Source organism: Balaenoptera physalus (assembly GCF_965194825.1).
Source record: "Balaenoptera physalus genome assembly, chromosome: 6".
In the NCBI taxonomy this organism is placed as follows: Eukaryota; Metazoa; Chordata; class Mammalia; order Artiodactyla; family Balaenopteridae; genus Balaenoptera; species Balaenoptera physalus.
This window is the reverse complement of record NC_138885.1, coordinates 4330715-4355175: the sequence shown is the minus strand read 5'-3', so window position 1 is coordinate 4355175 and position 24461 is coordinate 4330715. Positions and strand designations below refer to the sequence as shown.

Sequence of the window (24461 nt, the reverse complement as noted above, 5' to 3'; positions counted from 1 at the left end):
AAAAATAATTAAATAACATGCCCTTTTTGTGGTAGGCTTTTCCCAGTGTGCAATGTGCATCTGCAGTATACATGAACCAGACCTTCTGAAAACAGGAGGATATAATCAATGTTTAAGAAAAATGGACCCTTTCTTCAGATGCTAGTATTGTAATCTTAAGATTAATATTTCTTTTTCATGCCATATAGCGGGTCACATTGACCAGCCTCTTACTCTGTATATGCATAAATGATCCAAGACATCTTTGATGAACTTTATATACAATGCTACTTTGGTCAATATGATACATAAATTCTCTGTCTCAAAAATGTATAAAACTGCATCTCTATCTCCTAACCAAAGGAAGAGTTCTCAGAGCTTCTGTGAATCTGTTTCACAGGTAATAATCCTCAGTTTGTCTTTAATGCAATACTCTTTTCTTTCTTCGTACCTTTATTGCTATTTGATTTTCTATTGATAACACCTAAAATGAATACAATATTACATGTCAATTATATCTCCACAAAACTGGAAAAAAAGTATTCTGGCAAAACATGCCAAATAGAAAATGGAAAAAAGTAATAAACGGGACAAGATTTTTACAATAGAAACAATAGATACAAATATTTGCACTTGGCCAGCTGAGAAGGAGTAGAGTGATTGTGGCTGTGTTGTCCTGTGCTAATCCTCACCACTCAGAACATACCAGTCTTGCTTGAATGTTGTGTACAGGATTAAAACAAGATAAGGAGGAAAGTATTGTCACCTAACTTTCTCACCAGTAGGTAAAAACCACTCCTCTTATTTTTGGTAAACTTTCTTCCTAGATCAGCATTCTCAAATTTGTGCTCTCAAAACTCCTTTGTATTTCTAAAATAAATCAAAGATCCTAAAGCACTTTTGTTTATGTGGGTTATGTCTTTTAATATTTACCATTATAATTAATGTTGGAAAATGTTAAAAACTAACTTCTTACTTCCATTATGCATAAAATACCAAACCCATTACATGTGAATATAAGTAATATATTTTTACCAAAAGTAGTTATGTCTCCAAAATTAAAAAAAAAATTTGTATGAAGTGTGTCATTAAAAAATATAATAGCTCTGCAGAGGACATGATACTATTCATAGAAAATCCTAAAGATGCTAACAGAAAACTACTAGAGCTTGCCAATGAATTCGGTAAAGTTGCAATATACAAAATCAATCCACAGAAATCTGTTGCACTTCTATACACTAAAAAAGAAAGATGAGAAAGAGAAATAAAGGAAACAATCTTGTTTACCATCATGTCAAAAAGAATCAAGTATCTAGGTATAAACTGACCTAAGGAGGCAAAAGACTTGTACTCTGAAAACTATAACACACTGATGAAAGAAATTGAAGAGGACACGAACAGGTGGAAAGATATACCTATTCTTGGATTGGAAGAACCAATATTGTTAAACAACTATACAATGCAAGGCTACTTCAGATTAAATGAAATCCCTCTCAAATTACCAATGGCATTTTTCACAGAACTAGAACTAAAAAATTTAAAATTAGTGTGGAACATGAAAGACCCCAAATAACCAAAACAACTTTGAGAAAGAATGGAGCTGGAGGAATCAGGCTCCCTGACTTCAGACTATACTACAAAGTTAGTGATCAAAATAGTATGGTACTGGCACAAAAACCGAAGTATAGATCAATGGAACAGGATAGAAAGCCCAGAGACAAACCCAGGAACCTATGGTCACCTAATCTATGACAAACAGGAAAGAATATACAACGGAGAAAAGACAGTCTCTTCAATAAGTGGTGCTGGGGAAAAGTGGACAGCTACATGTAAAAGAATAAAATTAGAATATTCTGTAACACAATATACAAAAATAAACACAAACTAGATTAAAGAACGAAACATAAGACCAGATATTCTAAAACTCCTAGAGGAAAACATAGGCAGAGCACTCTTTGGCATAAATTGCAGGAATGATTTTTGTGATCTGTCTCATAGAGTAATGGAAATAAAAGTACAAAATTAAACAAATGGTACCTAATTAAACTCAAAAGCTTTTGCACAGCAAAGGAAATCATAAACAAAATGAAAACACACCTACAGACTGGGAGTAAATATTTGTAAACAATACAACCAATAAGAGATTAATTTCCAAAATATGCATACAGCTCAATAAAAAATATTTTTAAATGGGCAGAAGATCTAAATAGACATTTCTCCAAAAAAGACATACAAATGGCCAACAGGTACATGGGAAAAAGCTCAACATCACTAATTATTAGAGAAATATAATTCAAAACTGCAATGAGGTATAACCTCAAACTGGTGAGAATGGCCATCACTAAAAAGCGTACAAATTATAAGTGCTGGAGAGGGTGTGGAGAAAGAGAGACCCTCCTACACTGCTGGTGGGAATGTAAATTGGTACAGTCCCTATGGAGAACGATATGGAGGTTCCTTAGGAAACTAAAAGCAGAGTTACCATATGATCCTGCAATCCCACTCCTGGGCATATATCCAGCGAAAACCACAATTTGAAAAGATACATACACTAGAATGTTCATTGCAGCACTATTTACAGTAGCCAAGATATAGAAGCAACTTAAATGTCCACAGACAGATGAATGAATAAAGAAGATGTTGTATACATATAGACAATGGAATATTACTCAGCCTTCAGAAGAATGAAATAATTCCATTTGTAGCAACATGGATGGGCCTGAAGATTATCATACTAAGTGATCTAAGCCAGACAAAGAAAGATAAATATCATATGATATCGCTTATATGTGGAATCTTTAAAAAAAAAAAGATACAAATGAACTTATTTATAAAACAGAAATAGACCTACAGACATAGAAAACAACCTTATGGTTACCAAAGAGGAAACGGGGAGGAAAGATAGAATCCTATATGCTGGATTCCTTTCTAGTTATTCTGCCAGGTCTGTCCAGGAGTGGAGTGGACCTGAGTCCTCTAGGACTGCAGGCGCTGGAGGTGAGGGGTGTAGACTCTGTGTGTAAAAAAAAGGGAAGAAAAGCAGCTCTAGGACCAGCCTGCCCCTCCTTCCCGAACATCCGCCAAGGGTGACTTCTGGGCTGAGCAGAGAATTGCTCCGTGCTTTCCCTGCCAGTTCTCCAAGTATGGGAGCCGGCATGCGTCCTCATGGAAAAGCTTCCTCTCTGGAGAAAAACCATGTGGAGCTCTCAAAGTCTGAGCACCTGCAGAGGCAGGGAAGGGAATAGAGATCCAAGGGTCACCACTGGGAAGGTCTGCAGGGTCATCGCCTACTCAGAAAGAAAGACCTATGGGCACCCTTGAGTCCAGGGCTGAGGCTCCAGGGCTGTGCACCCACTGCGGGCAGATTGTCTTTATGTGGACACTCAGATCACCTACCTCCTGTGTCCAGTCCCTTAAGAAACCGTCAGGATTCCTTGGTACAGCCAGGCGCTTCTGCAGCCTGGGACGTTTTGTGAGCTCCTGGAGAACTACACATTTTAAGCCACAAATTCCCTTCTGGTCCCTGGGTCTTGGCTACTCGTGGGGTTTTTCCAGAGCTAATGGAGCAGAAGGCTTTTCCTCAGACCCTGTTGAGATCCAGTCCTTGGGAAATTGGAGCCCTCTCCTACAACCAGTCCCTGTAAGCACATGTCTGAGGCACTGCAACTAAAAGAGCTGGGTTCCCAGTCCCCTGGTTCCTCCTACTTGTAACTCTGTGCTGTCCAGGCTGCTTCAGTAAAATGGGAATCTCCACTGTTTGCCCCAGGAGGACAGAGGGTCCTTATTACCATCGAGCCTAGAGCTGGAATAGTTGGAACTAGGCTCCCTCAGGTAGCTGGATAATGGAACCAGGAACAGAACTTAACCTTCCTTGGATGTTGGCCTTCACCTGCCCTGGACCTGCATGACACTTACTTCTGTGTCAGATTATGGAGGTGCATTTTCCCTTGCATGGCTCTTGTTAGTTCCAGGGACCAACTCTAAATATACTCAATATTTTTCTATAGAGTGGCTTGTAAATGTAGTTAAGGATTTTTCCAAAGAAAATGTCATAAATCTCAATGAAGTCAATATAATTTACATTTTTTACATAAAATCAGTGAAATCCATGTGTCTAAATAAACAATACATAAAAATGAGTCAATAAAATACAAATACATTTAATAAAATTTTGACAATGAATACCAGACTACAAAATTTTGAAAAAGATTGGAAGTATTTTGACTCAGGCCATATAATAATTTATTTTAGATATATATTTATTTCTGTTATTTCTTATTTCTTTAAACAACGACTGCATTGGATGCAGAAATAAGCTCTTGTTAAGCAGCCAATTGTCAATTTTCTCACAAGTAGGTACTAATTCTTTTTTTTTTAAACATCTTTATTGGAGTATAATTGCTTTACAATGGTGTGTTAGTTTCTGCTTTATAACAAAGTGAATCAGTTATACATATACATATGTTCCCATATCTCTTCCCTCTTGCGTCTCCCTCCCTCCCACCCTCCCTATCCCACCCCTCTAGGTGGTCACAAACCACCGCTAATTCATTTTTGAAGGAGAGGTCAAAGTTTTATGCCAAAGAAAAACAACTTGAAATATTAACATTCTCCTGAGATATGCAGAAAAAAACAGTTAACTTTATTCTACAAGATATAGAATAATATAAATAATAATTCTAAGTAATAAAAATACAATAATACAGATTAACATCCTTTTTTAACTGATTGATAATTTACATATTATCTGTAAATGCTGCTGACAGCCATTAAAACTCTCCAGCCACAGACAGTGTCAGCCCCCTAACAGCTTTTCAGTAACCTCCAGGGTCTCTGGTTGTTCTCAGGTTAGGCTGTTGGGACCCTAAGTTAGCAGACAAGTAGCAGATGACAATGCAGGAAAGTCCAGGCCACAGAATAGGTCACAAGAATTTTCTGTGGCTCCACTGACCTCAGAAGCCAAGACCCTGCAGGTTCACTTACCACATGGTTCCATGCTTCCGCCACAACCAGGAGAAGAATCTAGAATCACATCCATAAGAATGCTCTGTGTGTGTGTGTGTGTGTGTGTGTGTGTGTGTGTATTTGAGGGAGTCAAGCACACTGGGGAAGACTGATTGGAATCACCACAAAACAATTAATACACTGAAGGATATAAAATTAAAGGTTAAAAACACTGATATCAGTCAAGCTCTCATAAGGTGATTAGAGATAACAAAATTTCAGTATTATCATTATTAGTGTTACCATATTATTAACACTGCAATAAGAAATGTTTACTAAAATGATGCATTTATTGAGAAACAGGGTGAATATTCAGGTCATTCTCTGGGTAGGGAATCCTGTGTAGTAAGCCTAAAATGAGAGAACTTTTATATTTTTTATACTTTTTAATGCTAAATGGCATATGTGCTTGTAATGGATTTCTAGTGTGTCACCTGGCTAGGCTGAACTACAGGGATTTAAGGGAGTCCACCAGCCGCTTTCTAGCACACTCACATCTCTTGCAATTATTTAAGCAAATATTAATCTAGGTGCTGTTGTAAAGAGATTGTATCCATATATCTTTTCCAGTTTGTCCTTTTGATTTCTTCTAATAAATATCCAGAAGTGAAATTAATGGATCATATGGTAGTTACAGATCGTATGAATCATGGTAGGAATGTACTATTACATTGACTTTTAAGATTTTATTAACTTTAGATACCTTTTAAATGCAATTTTTTCTTGAATATTCTTCATTTTACACAGGAAAAATGTTACTGTCCTTTGAGATAGGCGAGAATTCAAGATCTGTGACTACAGGTTTCTTCATTAAAATTTCTGAAACTTCTGAGGTATGCAGTCTTATTTTCTCTATCAATTTCATTCTGTTAATATATGTGTGCATTTACATTTAGTGTGTCTATAATAGAGAATTTATCGAGCCTATTTTTACAGGTAGCCTATTTTGCATATTTGGTAAATTACAGCCTCCATTTTTCCATCTGATTTTTGTTACATTTAACAAGATTTTAAACAGTCATAGATCATGTTTTCATTTATGACCTTGTACCTCTATTAACTTACTCAGACAGATGTATTTAAGGCAGGTAAGTGTGTTCTACTTGCCTGTAACTTATCGGTACATATAGCAGACATAAACCTTCTTCCAGCAGGTAAACTAGAAGGGAAAGCCAGTATTAGGCTGTGATTTTTATGAAGAAAAATATAAGATGTGCAGAGCCTATCCAACAAGATGCTCTCATTTAGTCTGGAAGCTTTAAAAATAAATCCATGAAAAAAAGATTTAAAAACTGAGATTTGATGAGGGAACATGATTTAGCAGACGCATAGCAGGGAGAAGAGAATTCCAAGTCTGCCAGTGAGAAGAACACTGTGCTCTTGCTTTAACCTACTAAACTGGATAAACACACCAAGTATTGTTGACCTCCGTTACCTTAGAAATCAAGTGAACAGACCAAGACATAGAATAACAAATGCACAGCATTCCAAGAGAGATTATTTTTATTTAAAGAAAACAGAAACAAATTTATACACTTAACATATCCAACCTTTTAAGAAAATCAATTAATACATTTCATAAAGGAGGGTGAAGTTACAGAAAATCAAGTGGGCACTAAATTAACAATCTCAGTTATTGATATTCCTGACACCTGTGGTCAGATTTTTGACCTGTCCCTGATCAGGGATGTCCAGAGCAAAGAAAAGGTCTGAGAGGAGAAGAGAAGGAGCAGGAGAGGAAACGACAAATGAGGGAACTATTGGCCACATTGAAAAAGCTCAGGAATCCACCATCATAATCCAGGAGCAACCCCACCCGGCCTAGAGGCCTTTTGACATATTGAGGTGATAGTGGGGAGGAGGTAAAGAGACTGCACTGGTTGTTCTCTTTGATACAAAGAAGTAGAAAAATTCCCTCCGAGTCAAGTACCATGTCATTCTTTCTTGCCCAAGAATCATTACAAAATCCAATTGCCCAGCTGCAACAGCCCGCCACATCCACCTCCCAGTAATGTTGACCGGAAGTGAACGACACAGCTCCCCAGGCAAGAAGATATTTAGATCTTGGTGGAGTGTTGTCGACACCAGGATGATCAGGACCAGCCAGCAGACGTCTCAGATCTTCAAACACAGGGACATGACCAGTGACTATTTCATTATCCAAGGCAATGTACACTGCAGGAAGAAGGAAAAAAATTATATTAACAGACTGTTATAAATTCCTGATGGACAAGAGCTTTATATAGTGTCTGGGTTTCCTAGCTTATTATTAGAAATAGGTGGCAAGACAGAAGAGAGCTTTAGAAATCTTTTGCAGTCCAAGGTCTACTGGTCTGTCTTCATAATAAGATTTTAGCTAGATAAAAATGGAAGAAATCATAATTTAAAAATAAATATATATGACATATTGCTAAATTTTAGCCATTATTTTACTTGGAATATTTGAAATTTGCAATTAACTAAAAATTTACTGTCAGAAACAAAAGTAGCTTGCCCATCTCCTAGAAAATGTACAATAATAAAATTAATAGTAATGATAACTCCTACAGAGTGAGCACTTTTTCCTGACATAAGGAGTTTTCACTAAAGCATGCAAAGTTAACATAAAATGAAAGAAAAATTCATATTTTTTGAAGTGTTTTTTTTGTGAGAATTGTTGGCCAGCATACCTTGAAAAAAATGGGACAAATTTAATGAAACAAATTATCAGTTTACTTTGCCAATGTGCATAAATTTTCATATTATGTTTGTAATAAACTTGATCATACAGTATTTTTGTGTGATGTGAATAAAATATCTTTTGTATTTATTACAAACAGTTTTATAAACCAAGTTAAAACTCTCTAAGCATCTCACAACCAATGATAACCTCACTTTCCTAAGACTTGGAAAGCACTGAATGTACATGCAGAGTTACATGTTTCATGTGAACAGTCAACACCATACCTCAGCCTACTTCAGGCCATCAATTATCCTTTCCTATTTTTTACCCTCCAGATAGCTTACTACAACCCATCATAAATGGTTTTATTTTCCAGATACCAATTAGTATTTTTTTCCATATATGTTATTCTTTTATAAGGGTAAATTTGGTTATAAAAGTTCCCAGCAAAGAATCCACAGATTGAGAAATGGGGAAGGTCACCCACAGGACACTAACAAAGGGGAATGTACAACTCTACCAACAGAGGTCTACTTGTTACCTTGGAATTGGTTGAGCCAGTCTACCAGTCCAGGAATGGGCCATGAACTGAGCTGTGGGACTACAGGCTGGGGCATGTGCAGCTGTGCTGACTCACTCCTGCAAGGAACAACATGTGGTTGCTCTTTTGAGCTCACAGTTTTCATCACAATGATTATATCTACATGCCTCTGAAGACACTTTATTTAAATCCCAATAATTAGGTTCAGGGGCCATGAAAGTAAATCCCCAAACTAGGGAATGCAGCAAATGACAATTTGTTTTATGAAAATCAAAGAAAATCCTATCCCATCTGCTAAGACTGCAATCCTAGGATCCAATTTAAATTAATTATGACGGAGTCCTCTCAGCAAATCACAGAGCTATGCAACATGGCTCAAAATTGTGGACATTCAAGAAAGGCACTATGAATTTTAATCCACACTAGTTACCACTGAAATGCTCAGTGTCTGTATAAACAAACTAGTGGTTGAGGAGCTTAGCTAGGGCAGCAATTTTGCTTCCTAGGACCTGGTTTCACTAAGTGTATTGTACAGCCTTTCCATTTGAAGTTGCCTTGTGCTACACATGGAAAGCCAATACCCTGATGAACCTCTTTAAGCACATTCTCTCCTTGCTTCTACATTAGGTTTCTCTGAAACCCTTATTTTTTGCACATAATCCTGTCCTGGCTTTGGGCACATTCCCCGTGTGTTTTTATATTTCTACAAAAATGGTAGTTGTCTTCATGTAACCTTTGCACAGAACCTTGTAAATAAACCCTCTACCCAGCTCCACCTTAGGCAAAACAACCAAGGACACTCTTTCTACCTTTGGAGAAAGGGAAACATAAATACTTTAGGAAAGGAGTTATAGTGTCATGATAACTTATGCTCCTATTTCAGCATCAAATGGCTGATCACAGTTACAGTTCTTAAAACTTGAAAAGGAGGGCAAACTTACCTTTTCAACATGTTGTCATAATGCTGTAAAGAGGGAAACAGAAAAGATAGTCTTAGTACACTTCACAAGATTCAAAGCGAAGACGTAGTTTCTTATTCCCTAGGGTGGGTGAACTCAAATTTCAGCAAATTGTATCATGGGCAAAGAAACAGGAAGGGGAAATGAGTTGTCAAGATTCTCAAATTTTTCATTATTGCCGGGTCCAGATATAAATTCATATATCTTCCAACAAGCTTCTCTGTTGCAGTTGTTCAGTAATTGAATGTCTGTTAGGAGAATTGAAAAAGAATGACTCTAGGATTTCTTTTACTTACCTTTCCACAAAGCTTTGTTATTCTTGTGTATGGCAAGAATGGCCTTTGGTCATTAGCATTACCTGGACAGCATATTATCACAGCATCAGAAAACATGATAAGAAAGCACATGATGGAAGGCTAAGGAAAGGTGGATATTATCCAAGCAACACCATGAATCTCCAGTCCTCAGTCCTTACCTGGAGCAGCTCCATGTCTGGTTTATGGCACAATTCCTTGAGTTCCTCATATATCTGACTTAAGAGTTTCCCCTTTAGGTACATATTGTGTTGAGTTCCTTTGAGTTGCTGAAAAATCTCATCGCTTTCCTCTTCTATTTTCCCTAAATAACGTTTCTCTTCATGGTAGACAAAGGGACAAACCTTCCAGTATTCAGGCCGGATCATATTCCTACACAGTGTCACATAACCCTAGAGTGGCAATGAATTAATTAGGTCATATATTTTAGCAGATTTCATTCCTCTCAATTATCAACAATTTGTCTTCTGATAGTTAGAAATTTGGTACTTTCATTAAGAACAGCTTTTTTGGGACTCCTTTTTTATTTGTTCAACTCACTTTTTAATTTCATTGAACCTGAAGTCAGTATCTTGATTCTAAACACTTTGCCTCAAGTATGCACACTTTCTTAAAAACAGGTACTTGTGATTTAATAATTGTGTTATATAATACACACAGTACTCTAATGACTAAATCAATTTAGTCTCTTAACCTCAGATATTTCCTCTGCTTTTAGGAAATAATAGCAAATATTACTTCATACAGTTAGATAAGACCTTTCTAAAGTATTAACATCCAGGTCCACAAACTGCATGCAGGCCAGAACCTTGTGTGCATGGATGCAGCTTGACTCCTCCTGCCTGAGGCTATACACTCCACTTCTTAGCTGACCTCCACCCTACCCTTAGAGATGCTGGTCCACAGACAACCACCTTCTCGTCCTAATTCCCATCTTCTCTCTCTCTCTCTTTTTTGTGTGTTTTTTTTTTTTTGACTTTCTCTTTTCCTTCTTTCCCCTCAACTTTTAAAAATATTTGACTCACATTGTTTTAAGCAAAACAGAACATGGACCATTGACCCAACATCTTCATTTGGTTCTTGTGCTGTCATTTTTACCTCCAAGAAAGCAAATTTTTTGATCACAGGTGTACATTCACTGTACACATTAATGAAACTCAATCTTCCATCAAAACAATGAACTCTCTTCAATTCCCAGCTCCTGTTTGAAACCACATTCATCATATCACCAAGAACCTCCTTCGCTGAATCCACATAATTCTTCCTATGCATGTTACTAAGAACTTCTTCCTATTAACACCAATCTTTCCTTCTATAAAATCTATAAACCTTGGGCTTCAAAAAAATCCCTCTCTCTGTGTGTCCCTCCATCAATTTACATTGACCAACTCCTCTTTCCCTGCTGGACCCATTAACACAGAGATCCCTCCAGTTATCTTTTCATGTAAAAATTTTATTCTTTTCATTCTTAAAACTCTCCTGTGGTATCCATCTAATGCCTAGAAAATAGAGACAATTTTGTGAAATGTCCCTGTCCAGACGAAATCTTTCAAGTAAGCTCCAACCTCATTCATTCGATTCCCTACGACCTATTTTTGTGAGGATATCTCCCCAAAACTCAAAGTGCAACATTTCTCAAACAAAAATTTTCTTAACCCAAAGCAGCATTTCTTCCTTTGTTTCCATCCTCAGTGATGTTTCAACTTCAGAGAAGAAACTGGTTCTCAGTTTTTAAATTTTATCCTCTTAACATTACAATCAAATCAATCTTATTTTCTCACATTTCTCTACCATAAAAGATATCTCTTGAGTCCTACAGTTTCCCATTATCTGTGGCCAATTTATTCCTGTACATTCTTTTAAGGATTCTCCAACTTTAAGGTCGGACTTCCAATTTCACTACTCTTTCTCATTCTCCTTCATATCTAGCTTACACAATGGAGAAATAAAGGCAAGTGTGCTATGAGAAAAGGATAGGTTAAGTCTAAGATGTGTTGAGTTTAGTTATCTCTTCCTAAAAAGCTCTTTCCCCAAATAGCCACCCGCCTAGACACCTCACACAGGTGTCAGCCCAAATGTGATCTTCCACTGTAACTTTTTTGTGATCATATGTAAATTTTAATTTTATCAAAATTACTATTCCTATTTACCTTTACTGCTAAATTTTTCTCAAAAACACTTAGCACAAAGGATCAAGCCATAAAGGTTATATTTTGAATTGTTAATTGGCTCTCTCCACTACTCCATTAGTTCCTTGAGTACAAGGAAAGCTGTTCTTTTTGTCTATTTCTACAGTGACTTAGAAGAGTTATTATGACACAGCACTCAACATTTCAAAGGGAAAATATTGTAAGTGATAACCTTAAGTATATCACCTTTAAATAATTGAGTTAATTTTCCTATATCTCCTTGTCATACACAGAGTCCCATTTAAATTTCCTTTGTAATGGTGAGAAGTATATTTTAATATTGCTTGTTTATATGTTTCCATCATGAAATCATTACTTCCTTGAGAATCTATATGTACTGTTATTTCACCACTCCTATTAGTGGTGCTCAATTCATATTTCTGAATCAACAAATGGTAGATCCAAATTTCTCAGCCATGCATTTAGGTCACATTTTGAACTGACCTATCCTCCATTTCCAGCCATATCTCTCAACACTGCCTCTCTAATAGTATAGGTATCAACCAATATGAACTTTGTAGAATCTCAATATCCACATGATCCTCTTGTTTCTAGTCTTCAGCTTGCACACATTTACATGCCTGTCATCTCCATGAATTTCCTACTTCAAATTGTTCTTTATCAACCAAATAGTCCGAGAAGGTCTCCCTGAATTTTCAAAGATTTTCCTTCTGAGAAACCCTGAGTTTACCTCATTCAGTAATTATAGAATACCTTGTTGATTGTGATTTTTCTGTATATGTTGGTGTGTTATGGTGTTGCCCAGGAAATAAGATCTTTTACTTCGATATTTTGATTTTAGAAAGAAATCCTATAAGGGGACATACTTCTTTCTACATGAGTAGATGAAAGCCTTTTGCTATTGGATAGTCACCCATAGAGAAACATAAATATTATGATTGTTAGTTCAAGATCTTATTGAATAACCACCAAGTGTCCCAAACTGGTGCTGAATGAAACAGAATTTCTTGCTTACCTCCCATGTCCTGAGTTTGCTGACTTCTCTCTTTAGATTTCTTTTATTTTCTTGTATCTTTTGCCACATAGACCTCATTTGCTTCAGAAGCTTTTGCTGCAAAAGAACCAACAGTGTGAGTATCAGAGAAGCTGATATTGAAAATTTCAGATCCTAATGGATGAAGAATGGCAGGGAATATCTTATAAGTGATCACTCAAGAAGACAAAGGGAGAATTTATTTTCACTGTTAAGCCCAATTATCTAATATGTAGGACATTTATAACCACAGAATAGACCGGTAGTTGGAAAGGGTGTTTCTCCATAGAGGAAACTTGTCCCCAAACTTTATTTCACCTAACCAATTTTCATTATGTAAATCCTGTGTCAGATTTTAGTTGTCCTGCTGATAGTTCTTGTCTCTTACTATTCTATTATTTTAGCTAAAGGACAATGTTTCTAAATAGACTCTATGAGATTAGGTTTGTTGAAATCATGGTTATAGTGACCAATAACCACTGAAATTAACAGATTTGTCCATCTTGGTTTTACACTGACTAATCACAGTTCCAAACATGATCAACCTCATTATAACCAAGAACTCAAGTTTTAAGATTTTAAAAAGTAAAAAATTTAAGCACTTAAGATTGAGAACATATTTTCTTCAATAGTTTATCCTAGGACCTGGCACATAATACTAGTTAGTATCTGCTTTATATTTTACATGAATGAAGAATAATTAACTTCACTTTCTTTTGCATTCTCTCTCAGGTAAAGAGCCCCCCAGGTTCAAACTTCTCTCTCAGCCATTGCTTACCCGGTATTTCTCAGCCATCCACTCAATGGAACAATGTCTGTGAGCCCCATGCTCCTCAGACTTACAGCAAGGTAAACAAAGCACATTTTTGGTGACCTCACAAAAGAAGTTTTTTGTTTTCATGTGTATCTCACATATCTCTTCTGCACAGCTTAATAAGTCATAGGGTCCTGTCCGTCTGGCAAGGAATACCTTTGTCTTCAAAACGATATTGGTTTTCAAGTTCACGTGATGGGATGGTTCCCTGCACACAGGGCAGCGAGGAGGATGTTTGGCTTCCTCCCAGCAGAGATAGAGACACGGCATGCAAAAGCTGTGCTGACAGATTAGAGTGACCGGGTCTATGAAATACTTTGCACATAGGAGACAGGTGAATTCATTCCAGAAGCTGATGGAACCCATGTTTCTGAGGAGAGACAAGTAAAGAAAGGGAACATTATGTTGTCATGAGCCTTAAAAGAAGTACCTTTTCAAAGCCATTAACAATACCAAGGGGTATAAGAATTATTTACTTCCCACTCATACCAATAAGGTAGTGTATATAGCTGTATTGCATGTAACATATATGTATTGCATATAACAGAAAGAGGATGCTGAGTAACAGAGTGTCCTCATTTTATTCAGACAGCATATTGATGTGTCAAACACAGCTTTTCCATCAGGATTTCAGCTCTCTAATACAATTCCAGCACAATCCCCTGCCAAAGAGTATTTCACCTAGAACAACCACCGTTATCCCTCTTCCAGTGATAGGTTATATGGTCATTTGACCCTATTAGGACAATGAAATTTGAAGAAAATATTATTAGGAGGGTTTTGTCAATATTTTTTTTGCTCATGCAAAGAAACATAAGGAAGAGTCAACTGTTTTAGGTTCATCTGGACAGTGTTTGAAAGTGATGCATGGGGCTGTCTTTTTGTGACCACAAAATGCATTTGCCTAGTAACCAAAGCATACAACCTGAGGGCAACAGAGAAATGGAAGACATGGTTTTGGACAATATCATCGAGGCAATAAATTAACCAACTCTGAGACTGCCAATCGATAAATGTAACAGGAATCAAGGAAATAGAAAAGTCATTTCACAACCATCAGAATTAATATATTCAGACCAGAATCATCAATGGATGTGAAAATCATTTGGAAAAACAGTATCAGCCCAAAAATTGTTTTTTAATAAGTTCCTCACTTTATTACCATCATGTCGTATTAAACTGGTTATTCAAATTAAAGAAGGTATACTTTCAGTTATCATACATTGTGACTAAATATTTGGTTTAACTATATATGATTGCTGTTATCTTCCCCATCTATAAGTTGAATGAAGGAGGCTACTTCTTTCCAAGGCTGAGGATTTTGTTCTGGTCAAAAAGAGACAGAAAGTAAACAATCGCTTAACTGAACAACTATAACATCAGCTTTAAGATGCCTTTTGAAAAATCATGAGCAGTGAAGTGATGGTGCACAGATCTATTTATAAGAAAAATTCTTGACAGGGAAGTTATGGACTTCTGATCGATGACCACACAATTTTCAGTGGTATAGAACAGGGGTCCCCAGTCCCCAGTCCGGGACCTGTTAGGAACCGGGCCACACAGCAAGAGGTGAGCGGCGGGTGAGCGAGCGAAGCTTCATCTGCCGCTCGCATTACCGCCTGAACCATTCCCCACCACGTCCGTGGAAAACGTCTTCCACGAAACCAGTCCCTGGTGCCAAAAGTTGGGGACCACTGGTGTGGAACATAAAGTCATTGACTCAAACATGGGTCAAATGAGGAGATAGTTTGATGAACAGTGAGAAAATATAGATAAGCCCTGTGTAGAGTGGGTTAGAACCTGTATAAGAATTCATTATGAATATAATCATTTCTAGATTGATAACATAAATGATCATTTTAATATTAAAACGATAATAGGAAAACCTAATATGTGTGTGTTTACTATTTCTAGGCATTGGATTAACTCCTTTTATATGGATTAACTATTTTAATCCTCTCAAAAATATTAACTAATTTTCTATTTTATAATGAAGTTAATTAACATAGTGTAGGTAAAATAAGTTACTTGTCTACAAATCACACATGGAATAAATGTTTGATATACATATTTCTGATAGAAAAAACAACAACTTAGTTTTCATGTCCATGTTACCATTAAAGTCTCATTTTTAAGTGAACATAGCAGAAATTCATTGTACCTTGATCAGAACTCACCTTTGGGTATAGTTAATGAACTGTTCCACTCTTGTTCAGTAAATAACTCTGTTAAAAATCCAGTTCAGGGATTAGGTGCTCACGTCCTGGTGGCAGTAACTTTCAAAAGTCTCCACAGCCCAGCCAACTCCAAACACAACAGTTCTGGGTTCTGGGGAAGAATGAGCTTGGCTCTTTGCTGGAAGTTTTATATATTCTCCAAAGACCACGCCCATTTCCTCTAAGTGATAGTGTTATCAAACCTTAGAAAAGGTATAGGTGCACGTGATTAGATTTTGGCAGAGTTGAAAACACACCCTGATGCCAATGATTGAAGTCAAACCTTTTGAAACCTACTTAATCCAATTGCCACAATCCAATCTCTGGTAAAAAGTCACACCTTAAATTCACACTTGTAATCCATGAAGTTGTCGTTAGGAAAATAAATGCACTCCCCAAATACCAATTTCTTATCTGCATTTAAGGAACTATATTTTAGTCTTAATTGCAGCGATCCATTATTACCCACTATATTTGGTTACCTGTCTGAATCTGTCCGCATTACTTCCTTGATATTTCTTCAGAAAGAGGAGTCCTTCACATTCCATTTTTCAACCCAATGCACTCAAGCTCCCCAATAATACCACTTACTTCTCTGGCAGAGATAGTCTTCAAATGTTTGATGTTTAACCTCATCTGAACTAAAATTCTCTGAAATTTTATACTTTTCACTCAGTTCTCTATAAAATTCTACCCTCTGAGTGTTTACTGTTTGTTTTATTTTTATTTATTTTTTATTTTTTGGTAACACACTATTGCTATTTTTCTTTCCATCTATAACTGTACACACAATAGCTGTTAATGGTTCTTCTCTAAGACTCTGTCCTTTTTTATTGTTCCCTACATATTATCTCATACCCTCTCATTCTATTATTCAATATGTATGTGCAATTGAAATATCGATGCTATGTTGTGGATTTAATGATTACATGATATTTGTATAATATATGATTGACTAAAATGAATCACAGACATTTTGTGAAAGAAATATGATATTGTCTGTTAAATTTGGGCAACTATCTTTAAGGTTTTCTTTATCTTGGTTTTCTTTATCTTGACTAGATTTGAATTCTATTTCTCAAAGTATTTTCCTATTTAATCAATGATGGGCCTTGGGTCTTCACTCAAGGAAGGATACGTGACAGAAATTTTTATTTATTTATTGTAAAATTTGTATTGGCATACAGTTGATTTACAATGTTGTGTGAGTTTCAGATGTACAGCAAAGTGAATCTGTTATACATATACATATGTCCACTCTTTTTTAAAGATTCTTTTCCTATTTAGGCCATTACAGAGTATTGAGTAGAGTTCCCTGTGCTATACAGTAGGTCCTTATTAGTTATATTTCTATATATAGTAGTGTGTACATGTCAATCCCAATCTCCCAATTTATCCCTTCCCCCCACCTTACTCCCTGGTAACCATAAGTTTGTTTTCTACATCTGTGACTCTGCTTTGTAAATAACTTCATTTGTACCATTTTTTTTAGATTCCACATATGAGCAATATCATATGATATTTGTCTTTCTCTATCTGACTTAACTTCATTCAGTATGACAATTGCTAGGTCCCTCCATGTTGCTGCAAATGGCATTTTTTGTTCTTTTTTATGGGTGGGTAATATTTCATTGTATATATGTATCACATCTTCTTTATCCATTCACCTGTTGATGAACATTTAGGTTGTGTCCATGTCTTGGCTATTGTAAATAGCATGGCAATGAACATTGGGGTGCATGTATCCTTTCAAACCATGTTTTTCTCTGTATATATACCCAGGAGTGGGGTTGCTAAAGAATATGGTAGCTCATTTTTAGATTATTAAGGAACATCCATGCTGTTATCCATAGTAGCTGTATCAATTTACATTCCCACCAACAGTGTAGGAGGGTTCCCTTTTCTCCACACCCTCTCCAGTCTTTATTGTTTGTAGACTTTTTGATGATGGCCATTCTGACAGGTGTGAGGTAATATCTCATGTAGTTTTGATTTGCATTTCTCCAATAATTAGCAATGTTAAGAATCTTTTCATGGGCTTCCCTGGTGGTGCAGTGGTTGAGAATCTGCCTGCCAATGCAGGGGACACGGGTTCAAGCCCTGGTCTGGGAGGATCCCACATGCCATGGAGCAACTAGGCCCGTGAGCCACAACTACAGAGCCTGCACATCTGGAGCCTGTGCTCCACAACAAGAGAGGCTGCGATAGTGAGAGGCCCATGCACCGTGATGAAGAGTGGCCCCTGCTTGCCACAACTAGAGAAAGCCCTTGCACAGAAACAAAGACCCAACACAGCCAAAAATAAATAAATAAATAAATAAATAAAAAGAATCTTTTCATGTGCCTCTTGGCCATCTGTATGTCTTCTTTGGAGGGATGTCTATTTAGTTCTTCTGCCCATTTTTTGATTGGGTTGTTTGTTCGTTTGATACTGAGCCACATGAGCTTTTTGTAAGTTTTGGAGACTAATCCCTTCTTGGTCACATTTTTTGCATACATTTTCTCCCATTCTATTTGTTGTCTTTTCATTTTGATTATGGTTTCCTTTTGCTGTGCAAAAGCTTTTGAGTTTAATTAGTTCCCATTTACTTCTTTTTCTATTTCCATTACTTTAGGAGAAGGCTTGAAAAAGATATTTCTGCAATTTATGTCAAAGAGTGTTCTGCCTGGGTTTTCCTCTAAGAGTTTTATAGTATCTGGTCTTACATTTAGGTCTTTAATCAATTTTGAGTTTATTTTGGTATGACATTAAAGAATGTTCTAATTTCATTTTTTTACTTGTAGCCGTCCACTTTCCCCAGCACCATTTGTTGAAGAGACTGTCTTTCCTCACTTGTATAAAAAAGAAGATATGGGTGACATGCACAGAGAAAATGGACATCTGCAATCCAAGGCAAGAGCTCTCACCAGAGACCAAACCTGCTGGCCCAGGCGTCTTGGACTTCCTGTCTCCAGAACTGTGAGAAGATATTTCATAGAAATGGAATCATAGGAGGAACCAAGATGGCAGAGTAGAAGGACGTGCTCTCACTCCCTCTTGTGAGAACACCAGAATCACAACTAGCTGCTGGACAATCATTGACAAGAAGACATTGGAACTCACCAAAAAATATACCCCACATCCAAAGACAAAGGAGAAGCCAAAATGAGACAGTAGGAGGGGCGCAATCACAGTAAAATCAAATCCCATAACTGGGGGGTGGGTGACTCACAGACTGGTGAACACTTATACCACAGAAGTCTACCCACTGGAGTGAAGGTTCTGAGCCCCACGTCAGGCTTCCCAACCTGGGGGTCTGGCAATGGGAGGAGGAATTCCTAGAGAATCAGACTTTGAAGCCTAGTGGGAATTGATTGCAGGACTTCGACAGGACTGCGAGAAACAGAGACTCCACTCGTGGAGGGCACACACAAAGTAGTGTGTGCATCGGGACCCAGGGGAAGGAGCAGTGACTCCGGGAGAGACTGAACCAGACCTACCGGCTAGTGTTAGAGGGTCTCCTGAAGAGGCGGGTGGTGGCTCTGTTTCACCGTGGGGACAAGGACACTGGCAGCAGAAGTTCTGGGAAGTAATCCTTGGCATGAGCCCTCCCAGAGTCTGTCATTATCCCCACCAAAGAGCCGAGGTAGGCCTCAGAGTTGGGTTGCCTCAGGCCAAACAACCAACAGGGAGGGAACCTAGCCCCACCCATCAACTGTCAAGTGGATTAAAGTTTTACTGACCTCTGACCACCAGAGCAACAGACAGCTCTACCCACCACCAGTCTCTCCCATCAAGGCTCTTAGATAGCCTCATCCACCAAAGGGCAGACAGCAGAAGCAAGAAGAACTACAATCTTGCAGCCTGTGGAACAAAAATCTCATTCACAGAAAGATAGACAAGATGAAAAGGCAGAGGGCTATATACCAGATGAAGGAACAAGATAAAACCCCAGAAAAACAACGAAATGAAGTGGAGATAGGCAACCTTCCAGAAAAAAGATTATGAATAATGATAGTGAAGATGATCCAAGAGCTCGGGAAAAGAATGGAGGCAAAGATCGAGATGATGCAAGAAAGGCTTAACAAAGACCTAGAGAAATTAAAGAACAAACAGAGATGAACAATACAATAACTGAAATGAAAACTACACTAGAAGGAATCAATAGCAGAATAACTGAGGCAGAAGAACGGATAAGTGACCTGGAAGACACAATGGTGGAATTCACTGCTGCAGAACAGAATAAAGAAAAAAGAATGGCAAGAAATGAAGACAGCCTAAGAGAACTCTGGGACAATATTAAATGAAACAACATTCGCATTATAGGGGTCCCAGAAGGAGAAGAGAGATAGAAAAGACCAGAGAAAATCTTTGAAGAGATTATAGTTGAAAACTTTCCTAACATGGGAAAGGAAATAGCCACCCAAGTCCAGGAAGCGCAGAGAGTCCCATACAGGATAAACCCAAGGAAAAACACGCCAAGACACATAGTAATCAAATTGGCAAAAATTAAAGACAAAGAAAAATTATTGAAAGCAGCAAGGGAAAAATGACAAATAACATACAAGGGAACTCCCATAAGGTTAACAGCTGATTTCTCAACAGAAACTCTACAAGCCAGAAGGGAGTGGCATGATATACTTAAAGTGATGAAAGGGAAGAACCTACCACCAAGATTACTCTACACAGCAAGGATCTCTTGGAGATTCCATGGAGAAATCAAAAGCTTTACAGACAAGCAAAAGCTAAGAGAATTCAGCACCACCAAACCAGCTCTACAACAAGTGCTAAAGGAACTTCTCTAAGTGGGAAACACAAGAGAAGAAAAGGACCTATAAAAACAAACCCAAAACAATTAAGAAAATGGTCATAGGAACATACATATCGATAATTACCTTAAACGTGAATGGATTAAATGCTCCAACCAAAAGACACAGGCTTGCTGAATGGGTACAAAAACAAGACCCATATATATGCTTTCTACAAGAGACCCACTTTAGACCTAGGGACACATACGGACTGAAAGTGAGGGGATGGAAAAAGATATTCTATGCAAATGGAAATCAAAAGAAAGCTGGAGTAGCTATACTCATATTAGACAAAATAGACTTTATAATAAAGAATGTTACAACAGACAAGGAAGGACACTACATAATGATTAAGGGATCAATCCAAGAATAAGAAATAATAATTATAAATATATATACACCCAACATAGGAGCACCTCAATACATAAGGCAACTGCTAACAGCTATAAAAGAGGAAATCAACAGTAACACAATAATAGTGGGGGAATTTAACACCTCACTTACACCAATGGACAGATCATCCAAAATGAAAGTAAATAAGGAAACAGAAGCTTTAAGTGATACAATAGACCAGATAGATTTAATTGATATTTATAGGACATTCCATCCCAAAACAGCAGATTACACTTTCTTCTCAACTGCACATGGAACATTCTCCAGGGTAGGTAACATCTTGGGTCACAAATCAAGCCTCAGTAAATTTAAGAAAATGGAAATCATATCAAGCGTCTTTTCTGACCACAACGCTATGAGATTAGAAATGAATTACAGGGAAAAAAACGATAAAAACACAAACACATGGAGGTTAAATGATACGTTACAAAATAACGAAGAGATAACTGAAGAAATCCAAGAGGAAATAAAAAAATACCTAGAGACAAATGACAATGAAAACACGATGATCCAAAACCTATGGGATGCAGCAAAAGCAGTTCTAAGAGGGAAGTCTATAGCTATACAAGCCTACCTCAAGAAACAAGAAAAATCTCAAGTAAACAATCTAACCCTGCACCTAAAGGAACTAGAGAAAGAAAAACAAACAAAACCAAAAGTTAGAAGACGGAAAGAAATCATCAAGATCAGAGCAGAAATAAATGAAATAGAAACAAAGAAAACAATAACAAAGATCAATAAAACTAAAAGCTGGTTCTTTGAGAAGATAAACAAAATTGATAAACCATTAGCCAGACTCATCAAGAAAAAGAGGTAGAGGACTCAAATCAATAAAATCAGAAGTGAAAAAGGAGACATTACAACAGACACTGCAGAAATACAAAGCATCCTAAGAGACTACTACAAGCAACTCTATGCCAATAAAATGGACAACCAGGAAGAAATGGACAAATTCATAGAAAAGTATAACCTTCCAAGACTGAACCAGGAAGAAATAGAAAATATGAACAGACCAATCACAAGTAATGAAATAGAAACTGTGATTAAAAATCTTCCAACAAACGAAAGTCCAGGACAAGATGGCTTCACAGGTGAATTCTATCAAACATTTAGAGAAGAGCTAACACCCATCCTTCTCAAACTCTTCCAAAAAATTGCAGAGGAAGGAACACTCCCAAACTCATTCTATGAGGCCACCATCACCCTGATACCAGAACCAGACAAAGATAGTACAAAAAAAAGAAAATTACAGACCAATATCACTGATGAATATAGATGCAAAAATCCTCAACAAAATACTAGCAAATAGAATCCAGGAACACATTAAAAGGATCATACATCACAATGAAGTGGGATTTATCCCAGGGATGCAAGGATTCTTCACTATATGCAAATCAATCAATGTGATACACCATATTAACAAATTGAAGAATAAAAACCATGAGATCATCTCAATAGATGCAGGAAAAACTTTTGACAAAATTCAACACCCATTTATGAAAAAAACTCTCCAGAAAGTGGGCACAGAGGGAACCTACCTCAACCTAATAAAGGCCATATATGACAAACTCACAGCAAACATCATTCTCAATGGTGAAAAACTGAAAGCATTTCCTCTAAGATCAGGAATGAGACGAGGATATCCACCTTCACCACTATTATTCAACATAGTTTTGGAAGTCTTAGCCATGGCAATCAGAGAAGAAAAAGAAATAAAAGGAATACAAATTGGAAAAGAAGAAGTAAAACTGTCACTGTTTGCAGATGACAAGGTACTATACATAGAGAATCCTAAAGATGCCACCAGAAAACTACTAGAGCTAATCAATGAATTTGGTAAAGTTGCAGGATACAAAATTAATGTACAGAAATCTCTTTCATTCCTACACACTAATGATGAAAAATCTGAAAGAGAAATTATGGAAACACTCCCATTTACCATTGCAACAAAAAGAATAAAATACCTAGGAATAAACCTACCTAGGGAGACAAAACACCCATATGCAGAAAAGTATAAGACACTGATGAAAGAAATTAAAGACGATACCAACAGATGGAGAGATATACCATTTTCTTGTATTAGAAGAATCAATATTGTGAAAATAACTATACTACTCAAAGCAATCTACAGATTCAATGCAATCCCTATCAAATAACCAATGGCATTTTTTATGGAACTAGAACAAATCATCTTAAAATTTGTATGGATACACAAAAGACTCCAAATAGCAAAAGCAGTCTTGAGGGGAAAAAACGGAGCTGGAGCAATCAGACTCCTGGACTTCAGACTATACTACAAAGCTACAGTAATCAAGACAATATGGTATTGGGACAAAAAACAGAAACATAGATCAATGGAACAAGATAGAAAGCCCAGATATAAACCCATGTACCTATGGTCAACTAATCTATGACAAAGGAGGCAAAGATATACAATGGAGAAAAGACAGTCTCTTCAATAAGTGGAGCTGGGAAAACTGGACAGCTACATGTAAAAGAATGAAATTAGAACACTCTCTAACACCATACACAAAAATAAACTCAAAATGGATTTGAGACCTAAATGTAAGACCGGACACTATAAAACTCTTAGAGGAAAACATAGGAAGAAAACTCTTTGACATAAATCACAGCAAGATCTTTTTTGATCCACCTCCTAGAGTAATGGAAATAAAAACAAAAATAAACAAATGGAATCTAATGAAACTTCAAAGCTTTTGCACAACAAAGGAAACCATAAACAAGATGAAAAGACAACCCTCAGAATGGGAGAATATATTTGCAAATGAATCAATGGACAAAGGATTAATCTCCAAAATATATAAACAGCTCAGGCAGCTCAATATTAAAGAAACAAACAACCCAATCCAAAAATGGGCAGAAGACCTAAATAAGCATTTCTCAAAAGAAGACATACAGATGGCCAAGAAGCACATGAAAAGCTGCTCAACATCACTAATTATTAGAGAAATGCAAATCAAAACTACAATGAGGTAACACCTCACACCAGTTACAATGGGCATAAACAGAAAATCTACAAACAACAAATGCTGGTGAGGGTGTGGAGAAAATGGAACCCTCTTGCACTGTTGGTGGGAATGTAAATTGATACAGTCACTATGGAGAACAGTATGGAGGTTCTTTAAAAAACTAAAATTAGAGTTACCATATGACCCAGCAATCCCACTACTGGGCATATACCCAGAGAAAACCATAATTCAAAAAGACACATGCACCCCAATGTTCATTGCAGCACTATTTACAATAGCCAGGTCATGGAAGCAACCTAAATGCCCATTGACAGACGAATGGATAAAGAAGATGTGATACACATATACAATGGAATATTACTCAGCCATAAATAGGAACGAAATTGAGTCATTTGTTGAGACGTGGATGGATCTAGAGACTGTCATACAGAGTGAAGTAAGTCAGAAAGAGAAAAACAAATATTGTATATTAATGCATGTATGTGGAACCTAGAGAAATGGTACAGATGAACCGGTTTGTAGGGCAGAAGTTGAGACACAGATGTAGAGAACAAACGTATGGACACCAAGGGGGGAAAACCACGGTGGGGTGGGGATGGTGGTGTGCTGAATTGGGCA

General features: G+C 37.0%; 1 protein-coding gene and 1 long non-coding RNA gene across 3 annotated transcripts in view; one reads left to right on the top strand and one right to left on the bottom strand.

Moving 5' to 3' along the window:
• LOC309662709 overlaps nucleotides 1-24461 on the top strand; it is a 435223-nt gene that overhangs the window by 201045 nt on the left and 209717 nt on the right. The window lies entirely within an intron of this gene.
• Nucleotides 4346-20842, bottom strand: LOC309662688 (tripartite motif-containing protein 43-like). Of its 2 annotated transcripts, XM_082465702.1 has the most exons (7): nucleotides 15634-20842; nucleotides 13421-14782; nucleotides 12625-12720; nucleotides 9621-9851; nucleotides 9128-9150; nucleotides 8187-8284; nucleotides 4346-7158 (listed from the first exon to the last, which is right to left on the bottom strand). In XM_082465702.1, exons 2-7 carry the CDS (start codon nucleotides 13820-13822, stop codon nucleotides 6665-6667), a joined length of 1344 nt encoding a protein of 447 aa, XP_082321828.1. In that variant the 5' UTR covers nucleotides 13823-14782; nucleotides 15634-20842; the 3' UTR covers nucleotides 4346-6664. The 2 variants fall into 2 exon arrangements, with proteins under 2 accessions (XP_082321828.1, XP_082321827.1); XM_082465701.1 differs by lacking the exon at nucleotides 15634-20842 and having other exon boundaries at nucleotides 13421-15320.

Coding starts and splice junctions, on each gene's coding strand:
- LOC309662688 (XM_082465702.1), bottom strand. CDS start 13,822: ATGGGTTCCATCAGCTTCTGGAATGAATTCACCTGTCTCCTATGTGCA. Junction 9,852..12,624: donor GCAAACTCAGGACATGGGAG/GTAAGCAAGAAA, acceptor TTGCCACTCTAG/GGTTATGTGACACTGTGTAG. Junction 9,151..9,620: donor CAGACATGGAGCTGCTCCAG/GTAAGGACTGAG, acceptor CCCTCTTTACAG/CATTATGACAACATGTTGAA.